The 10,076-nt window shown below is 40.1% G+C and overlaps 1 protein-coding gene across 1 annotated transcript in view; it reads left to right on the top strand.

Annotated features, from left to right (window-relative positions):
- The first annotated feature begins 1,367 nt into the window (after positions 1 to 1,367).
- Positions 1,368 to 10,076, top strand: part of LOC132152017 (opsin-3-like) — a 17,955-nt gene continuing 9,246 nt past the window's right edge. The window contains exon 1 of the mRNA XM_059560636.1: positions 1,368 to 2,048. Within this exon, the coding sequence (XP_059416619.1) occupies positions 1,679 to 2,048 (370 nt within the window). The 5' untranslated portion in view covers positions 1,368 to 1,678. The remainder of the gene's footprint in view (positions 2,049 to 10,076) is intronic.

The raw sequence follows: 10,076 nt of genomic DNA, 5'->3' as shown, positions 1-10,076 counted from the left end.
TTTGGGATCATTGTCATATTGTAACTTTTTCAGATGCCTGTGAGTCATGGCCATGAAGAATCTTAAGGGCTTTGTTTCACATACAGAAACCCTCATATGCATCAGTGAATGTGAAAGAATACAGGATATTAATGTGAGAGTGTTTATTTTTATTATGTTACAACAATTCAATATCTGTGGTGGGGTAAATAATTGAATTAACATCTCTGACACAGAGGGTCCTGTTTTGTATTGTGGCAGCCTTGTTGTATTGACACCATATGACTCAGGCCACAGTGTGCCCTGTGTAATATTGTGCTCTGTGGGGATGCAAATACTGCATATGTATGGCTAATGTCTGATATGTCTGGATATCAGACAGAGGAATGACACATAACAAGGCTAATCAATGCATACTGAATTTACAGGCCTTCAGTAAAACATTGTAGCCTTATGTATACATAAAAAAAAAAAAATACAGAGCATGACTTGACAGACAGGGTCATGAGCATAAATCCATACGTTAAAGTATTTAACACATGGTAAAATGGCTAGACAAGGTCACAAAACATGGGTCGGAATCCATCTTTCCTTGTCTGAAGAATAACAAAAGACTCCAAAGTTGTACAGTTAAATAAGGAATTTCAATATCTGATTTAAATATGTTTGTAAAAGCTGCACAAAATAAATACATACATAAAAACAGAGTGGAAGAGCTGGGATGGCAGAGACGGTGCCAGGAGGGGTGTGTGGGGAAAAGAGTCATATGCATCAGTGAATGTGAAAGAATACAGGATATTAATGTGAGAGTGTTTATTTTTATTATGTTACAACAATTCAGTATCTGTGGTGGGGTAAATAATTGAATTAACATCTCTGACAGTTCAACATCATAATAATATTTTTACTAGGCCTACTGGGTGAAACACGTGAACATAATAAAACCGTAATTATCAACTATTATTTTTGATAATAACATTAACACATTAGAGAACCTAAAAGCATTTTAGAACCTAAAGCATTACACATGATGATATGGAGTGTCTACGTCACGTATTGTAGTCCTCTCAGTCTCGAGGCTTGTTCCACACACGTACAGTATGCGCTCTCCGCTCTCAAGTGTTGTGAAGAAGCGGCAAACTCGAGATTCACGAGCACCGGCAGCAGGAAAGGCTGAATTTGTCTCAATGTCTCCTGGTTACCGTTACTTTTGCATATCTATTATTTATTCAGCGTCATGTCAAGATAAGATGAGCCTTTATTCGACCTCTGTCTGTGAGATTTTGACTCTGTAGATTACCTGTACATTTTGAGAGTCTGCAAAACTGTTTCATTTCGTGTTGACCTGTGCTTTAAATTTAGTAGCGGCAAGGCGTGAATTTACACTGCAACAGCATCTTCGGAAATGACCAACAAATGAAGGTTAACCTACACGCTTAAATGTGTTTGTGATTGACTGGGATGCTTTTTATTTGGGCTGCTGAGCCCTGCAACTGTATTCTCGCGCTGTGATTTTTTTTTTTTTTTTTTGAGGATTTTACCAAAATATTAGAAGAAACATGAATTGAGACTCTTCAAAGAACTTCCCGTGAATGCCATGATCCATGCTCATGTGTGGGGAACCTCCGAAAGAATTTCGTCCATGCATCAAGCATGCGACAAAAGTAGCCTAACATAAGTTGAATAGCATTAAGCAAAGATGTTTTCAGAAGACGCTAATTTAAGTTACATTTCGAACGGCACGGATGAGGACTTGCGGTCTGCGTTAGATGACGACTGGAGCGATACTCCGGCTGAGAAAATGTCACGGACGGGACATAATGTGGTCGCTGTTATTTTGGGAGCTATTCTTGTGTTCGGGATCCTGAACAATTTCATCGTTCTCGTTCTGTTTTGTAAATTCAAGACCCTGCGGACTCCTGTGAACATGCTTCTACTCAACATCAGTGTGAGTGACATGCTCGTCTGTCTCTTCGGCACCACGCTCAGCTTCGCGGCCAGTATCCGCGGTCAGTGGCTGGTGGGGAAGCACGGGTGCATGTGGTACGGGTTCGTCAACTCATGTTTTGGTAAGTAAGAATATAAAACGAAAAAAACAAACAAAGAATGCAAAGATAGCTATAGGTACAGACATTGGGAAGCGCCATACAATCTGATTTACTTATAATGTGTAATAGCCTACTTCAATACAATTTAGGTAAACTTGTTTATTGAAGTTTATTTCAATACCTTTTACTTGTTTACTAAACACAATTCATAAATTGTTTCAAGGTTTTCTCTTTTCTTTTTGTTTTCTTTTTACTCTATGCATTAGAAAATTTGCTTCAGTCTGTTCAGTAATGCAGTAAACAACAAACAAAGAAAGTATGTGGACGCAAAACACATATCAAAGTAAATATATATGGAAATATATAAATGGAAAAATATTAGTTACAAGTTTTAACATATTTTGCTTTCAACCTAACAGGTTAGTGTGCCAAAGAGAAAAACAGATTTAAACTTTCATGATGCATCAAAAATGTTTTTACACACACACACTTGCCTACTTGCATTTGTGGTTTACGGGGACTCTCCATATGCGTAATGGTTTTTATACTGTACAAACTGTATTTGGTATCAGGTAGGATTAAGGTATCTAGAATATGCACAATAAGGCATTAATATGTTCTTTATAAGTACTAATAAACAGCCACTATGCTATAGTAATATGCATGCTATAATAGTGAGAACTGGTTCCTAAACTAAAGTGTTACCATAAAACTTAATTTGCTTGAACGATTTAGAAATGATATCCTCAAAATGAGGCTTTGTCAGATTTAGCTCACTTCTGAGTATGAATTAACCCAAAATATGGTTAAGGCAACTCTCTCTCTCTTTCTCCCACACAATTTCTTTGTAAAACTACAGACTGCAGTTTTATGTATAACCTCTTTGGACTTCTTTGATGAAAGTCACTGTTGAACCTCCCTCTGTTTGGAATTCTATAATTGTTGAAAAGTATTTTTAAAGTTCCAGATGGATTAATAAAGACATTTAAATCATGAAGTAACAAATACATTTTGAATTATGTTCAGGGAGATCATCCCTGGAGTGCAATAAATATTCTATAAAGCATTTACTTTGGAAGGTGAAAAATTTACTGTATGTTTAAATTCATCACAGTCCCTGGGAAGTTAAGTTTTGATGCATGGGAAAACAGCTAGATGTGGAACACAAGACCAGTTAAGAAGAAAATATATGTGCAGGCAAATAACTTTGTGTGTGTAATACATTTGCCCCGTGCTGCATTTTTAAGGCATTTCCTATGTCATGGAGGTCATAAAAAACAGTATCAGGGATACATTTTTTATAAAGGCTGCAAAGATGAGTGGGATATTGAGTATATAGTCAAACTGTGTATAAACATTTGACTGTTTAATTCTTGCAGTTCATCTTTATTAAGAACATTAATTAGAATATGGAGTAGTTGTCATGTGCTATTATATTGTGATAGCATGCTAAGTTGTATGTATTAGGCCAGGTTAGAAAGCTGCGCACAGTGTATCCAAGTTAATCTCAAATTGAGTTTATTTCTTGTCTTCACTTAAGTATGTTGGGATTAAGTCCTCACGAGCATAGTATTCTCTTAAGTTTAGATAAGCATGATTAAACCGCTTTGAAGATAAGAACATGCTGTCCTGTTAGAAGACAGGCCTGATGAGTGATTTGGGAACATTAGGAAATTGATTGCATAACTCACCTTCTTCCCACGTAAAGCCGGGGTGAAGAACTTAAGATCTAAGTCCAAGAAGAAGCTCAGGATCGGCCCTCGTGACAAAAGCACTTTCAGAGAATATGTGAATCCATCTTTTAATTAGAAATTGTCATCAGATGACTGATGCTGAGAGAATATTTCCTCTCCAGAATTATAATAATGATAATTAGAGTCTCTCATCTTCTACAGATGATATTATGTATTTTCCTGACACCCACCTGGTTTCCATTTCTGATCAGTCTCTCCATAAATAGCTGCAATGTGGCAGAGAGTATTGTAATTACTTTATCCTTTTCTCATTAAGAATAAAATAATGTACCCTTGTCACAGTGAGAAATAACAAAACAAACTCTGTCTAGTCTTATTCACCTTATTTCTCAGCATAGAAGGGAGTTATTTTCTGTGATTCTTTCCTTCCGATTCATTACTACATGTGAATAGCAAGAAGAAATGGAAAAACACTACAAAACAAGGTTATTCATGGTTGTGATAAACTATAATAATATAGTAACAAAGATCAGTTTGCAACTTCAGGAAGAGGGTTTTAAATATCAAGTACGTACTTCTCTGGAAAGGTCCTTGCCGACAGGAACTATTCCCAGGAACAATAACATAACTCTAGCAGTAGTTATCTATGTTCTCTATCTGAAAATTCAATTATTGATTTACACTGCAAATGCTTTGGTGCTTCAGTTTAATAATACAGATTTATGAAACAGCAGTGAACAATATATCCTAAGAAAACCAAATATATGTATTCCATCATTTCAAATGTTCATCAAAAGACTAATAGCATGTATAATCTTGTTGAAGCCTGACAGATCAAATATAAATGCCATTTAATTTTCTGAAATTTATAGGCTTGATGGTCATTAACGGATCATTAGAAGACGCATATTATGTACTGCTGTGGACACACAGGCTTCATTCTGCTTAACATTGTTCCTAAACTGTGTTCACTGCTCCATAAACACTAGAGATATCTGCTAGAGTTCTCTTCACTTGACAAAATTCAGAAACATAGCACAAGAAAACTTTTCAAACAAAAAATTTCACATTATATATACAGTATATATTTAAAGCACATCTACTATGCACTAATAATTTGTACATTTGTACACAGTGTGACTTAAGAGTCCAAATACTTTTTGGGGCCCACTGTATTTGTATATAAAACATCATGTATATTTATATAAAATGCATACAGGGGTTGGACAAAATAATATGAACCTCCATTATTAGGGTTTAATGTAATTTGTGTAGGCTACAGTGAAAATAAATGAATAAATAAAAAACTAATTTTAAGATTTTAAAAAATATTTTCACTGTCTATATTCACTATAGCTTAACAATTAGTGTAGTATAAGTTGTGTATAGTACACGATTATGATCTTATAACTTGGACAGGTGAAGCACAAAAAAAAAAAAAAAATCTTTCCTGGCCAGCTCAATAATCTTACTGTATGTACAGTATCACTGATGTACAGACTTACTACACCACGTGCCCCACATGCCAATAAAACAGTGCTGTTCACTGACAGGCACCTTTACTTCTTCTGCCTGTGATATCTGTTCCTTTTCAGCGTATCATCATGGACATTGTGGGACTGGTGGAATGCTTTAACAAGACGCTCAAGAACATGCTCTGCTCTGACACTGGAAGGGACAGGGAAAAGTGGCTACCATTCTTGCTGTTTGTATCACAACATCAACATGTTTTTTCTCCATACGAGCTCCTGTATTGAAGGCGGGTCCATGGGCCATTGTAACACATACTGGTTAAAAAAATAAAAATAAAAGTATAGCCTAAATGCACTGTAAGTCTCTTTGGATAAAATCATCTGCTAAATGCATAAATGTAAATGTGTCTCATGCAAAAGAGTTGGGAGGTCCCTTAGTTTTATAAGACGATGAAGTGTGAGAAGGGTATTGCTCAGTATGTTCTTGAGATGAGAGACCACCTGGAGTGTTACATAGAGATAGCCCAAGAGAACCTCGCAAAGGTGCAAAAAGCACAAAAGAAATGATATAACCAGCATGTCAGAACCCAAGAGTTGTAACCTGGACAGAAAGTACTGTTACTGCTCCCTACCTCAACGAACAAACTGCTGATGAAGTGGCAAGGATACTACAACGTTGGTTGCAAGACAGTGACATATGAGATTCATCATCCTGGCAAACACTTAACACTTTAATCTGATGAAGGAGTGGGAAGAGCCATCCAGCAAACCTGAAACACATGTTTCGTCAGAGGCCTGGACGGACCACCCTTGTACAACATCAAATCCACCATCTTGATCCAGCACCTTCCTGACAGCAGCTGTACCAAGTAATCGAGAGGCTGGTGGTATCCCTGAAAGCAGAGATTGAGTATTTCTTGGAGCGGGTGGGATAGTATCGATGTTTTATCGCCAACTTTTCTTCCACTGCTATTCCATTGACCAACCTGCTCTGCAAAACTGTCAAGAGCCCCATTAACCTTCTCAGTGGTGAGTTTAAAAGTGGACGGTGTACTGGGTGAAGAATAGAGTGAACTTTATAGTTACTTACACTATGTATATCTGATATGAATAAAAAACAAAACAAATGCAAATTAAATTGAATAAATTATTTTTGTTGCTTCCATAGGCATATGCGTATTTTTCAAAATCTAAATGTATTGTTTTACTAGTATTTATGTGTATTTAAATGTATGAAACTTAAAATATGCATTATGTGGTTAATAATACTGCATAGTTGTGATAATATGACAAGAACAGTGCACGTTTCTCTCTGGCTCAGCGCCAGCCAACATGCAAAAACGCAGTTTGAATTTTGCACTTATGCCGACGTCACCGAACGTTCTAAATCCCATATGTGGGACCATACTCCCAGGGGCACAGAAATAAGAATCCCATATGTGGGACCGTACCGCTCAAAAGGTTAACCTGGACTGAGGAGTGTGAAGCAGCCTTTAACACCCTAAAGGAACAGATATGTTCGGGCCCAGTACTCAAGACTCCAGACATCAACAAGGATTTTTTTTTGTTTAGGTAAAGGCTTCTAGTATGGGGATTGGAGCAGTCCTGGCCCAGGGAGATCCGGGTGAAGAGAGGAACATTGCATACTTGAGCAGGAAGTTGACATGGATGCACACAATGAAGGCTCAAAACTCTTGTGTGACCAGATGTTACCTCTCCCAGCAACCCTACCAATTCAAAATTGGCCTGACATTGACCTGGCACTCAGAACAAGATAGCTAAGTACCTGTCTTGGCACCCAATGAGTTCGTGGCCTGTAGAGGGGGGAGGTGATGTAACAAAGTGACCTGTCCTTGTTGGTTAGCACAGCACTCACACACACTGACACATTGCATCTTACCTCATTCCTCCTCCATAATTCCCTGCTGAGGGGCGGCGGCATCTTCCAGCGGCTTCATCCCTCTCACTGGCCACGGCACTTGAAGGGGATAGACGGCCTGGCATCCTGGCCTGATGGCAGTGTAAGAGGATGCAGTTCTTGTCCGGACCGCGGGTCCGGCAGTTCACGTCTCTGGTGGCACGGGAATCCCTCAACGCACCCTTCCTGGACCCTCAAGGACACCAGAGTACATGCACGGGGAAGAGACAGGTCTCCCGAGGAGAAGTGCGTTGGCCTTTTCAACAGCAGCGGTGATGAGGCTCCATTTCCTTCAGGTGTGTCCCATCACATGCCACCAGCCCTGGCTCATCCAGCACCCCTCCTCTCACACACCCACTCCTGTAGGGAGCCTGGTGAAGGGCAGCGATTAAGGAAGGGGTGCTGATGATAATTAGGGGGGAGGCAGCTGACTCATCACAATATATATATAATTATTTTTTTTTTCTTCAGACCAAGCTCACATACTCTTACAAATGCTCTCAATGTATTATAATACAAGTTTTGGCAAATGAGCAGACCTTGTGTTGAATCAAAATAATTGGCAACTGCAGTGATTATAAACTGAGCATTCTTAGATAATATAGATGTGTATAAATTAATCAACGAATATCAGTTGTTTTTTATGTTAAATAAAATAAAAATGTTAATGCTAAATATAATGATAATAACCTACTGGCGCATCACAGTGTAACCTGCAGAAGGAGATACTATATCTTGGCACTCTCAGCCAATCAATTATAGTCAACCAGGTTAGTTTATCACATGACACTGATTTTCAAGAATGGTGTGACAAACAAACAAACAAACAAACAAACAAACAAACAAACAAACAAACAAAAAACATCCAGTGGTTGAAGCAGCTGCATTGTGGCAAAAAAAGTATATATATATATATATATATATATATATATGTATATCCCTGTAACTGAAATAGTGACACACTGCTGTGCAGAAAAACATCTTTCAATGCAACATGTCAAATCTTGAAGTGGGTGGCCTACAGCAAATGAAGTCTCATCTGAGCAACCCTAGTGTTTTGTATGTCTAATGTTAAATGTTAGACTCGTGGCTCGGGAGCAGTGTGTGAGGGAATGCCAGCTTTGGGTCTGCTGGAAGCAGTGATCTTAGCTCTAAAGGATTTGTTCACCACGAGCGAGAATGCGCACTGCTAGCTGTTCTTCTCCATGTCTCACTCCCCACTGGAAGGGGGCGCTATGACATCACACTGGCCAGCAACCAGGCCGTATGTGTTTCCTCCAATCAAGATAATGGCACTGGTCTTATGCAAGATCAGGGAGGAGGGGGCTTCGTTGATACTCATTGCCCCGAACTGGCCAAACCAGCATTGGTTCCCTGACCTGACAGAGCTGCTGGTGGTGCCGCCCTGGCCGATCCCCATCAGGAAGGATCTGCTGTCTCAAGCGAGCGGTGTGGCACCCAAACCTGGAGTTATGGAGCCTTCATGTGTGGCTGCTTCGGGGATATGAGAGGATCTGAGCGCTCTGCATTCTTGTATGCTCGACACTCTCTCGGAGGCGAGGGCGCCCTCTACAAGGCGTTTGTATGCTCTAAAATGGAGAGTGTGTGTGAAATGGTGCCATAATTTTCATATCGACCGGGTTACTTGCTCCGTGTCATATGTTCTACGTTTCTACAGTACAGACTGGATAGTAGATCTATGCCATCAACACTGAAAGTCTATGTAGCTGCTATTGCCTCTTTTGTTCCACGCTGGGTGGGCAATCGACCGGTAGGCACGCGCTGGTGGTGGGTTTTCTTAAGGGAGCGAGGAGATTGCATCCCCCGCGTCCGCCTTCAGTCCTGTCTTGGGACTTAGAGGTGGTGTTAAGAAATCTTTCACAGCCACCATTCGAGCCTTTTGCATCCGTTAATATGAAGGAGTTATCTTTTAAAAGTGCACTTCTTCTTGCCCTCGCTTCGGCTAAATGCATAGGGGATTTACATGCATTTTCTGTGGACAGTGAATGTATTTGCTTCGGACCCGGTGACTGCAGCATCACTCTCCGACCGAGGCTGGGCTATATGCCTAAATCACTATCTAACCCGTTTCGCTGTCTGCCCTGTCTTCTGAGTCATCGACCTTGTGTGATGTGGATGCTCAGACTTCAGTGTGCACTGTCAGGGCTTTGAGGATTTACATTGACCATTCAGCCAGCTTTTGGCAATCGGACCAGCTTTTCGTGTGCTACGGTGGTTGTGCGAAGGGACGGCCCGAGTCAAAACAGAGGCTTTTTCTAGTGGATTGTGGATGCTATCACGGCTGCTTATTCGAACCAAGGTTTGGAATGCCCCTTTCACATTAGGGTCCACTCAACAATAGCTATCGCCTCCTCCTGGTGGTGGTCAAGAGGTATGTCTATTCAAGAGATATGCTTTGCAGCTGGATGGTCTTCTCAGAATACCTTCGCCAGGTTCTACAAGCTGGACGTTCAGTCCTTAGCCTCTCGAGTGCTGTAGGTGAGTGACTGATTAATACCTCTATTCATGTGTGTTGCGGTCTCGCACAGTAATTACTCTGCGCAGCCCTATGCTATTGTTGTTGTCTGCCCTGTACTCAGTGCAGCTTCCTGTTATTCATGTCTGATTCACTTCGTGCTACCTTATTATGTTTTGTGTTATGCTGCCTAACACCGTTATTGCTGTGCAGCCCCTTACAGTGTGGTTGTTGCTTCTGTCCTGTTCTCAGCACAGCCTACGTTAGTACTGGCCAGATATGTAAAATTTGTATGCCTTGGTTTTAGGCGCTCATAAGCCTCCCTAGTGGTTTGGAATCATGTGTATTATCTTTGCTGAGTGTCTATCTTATTCAGGCTGCTCATAGCCTTTTTCACGGTGGGATTGAATATCATTCCCATAACGGAGAAATATCTCTGTGATGTCTCATGAAAGCTCGAGACGGAACGCTCCAGTTACTATCGTAACA

This window comes from Carassius carassius, chromosome 10 (genome assembly GCF_963082965.1).
Source record: "Carassius carassius chromosome 10, fCarCar2.1, whole genome shotgun sequence".
NCBI lineage: Eukaryota > Metazoa > Chordata > Actinopteri > Cypriniformes > Cyprinidae > Carassius > Carassius carassius.
This window is presented reverse-complemented; position numbering and strand designations above follow the sequence as displayed.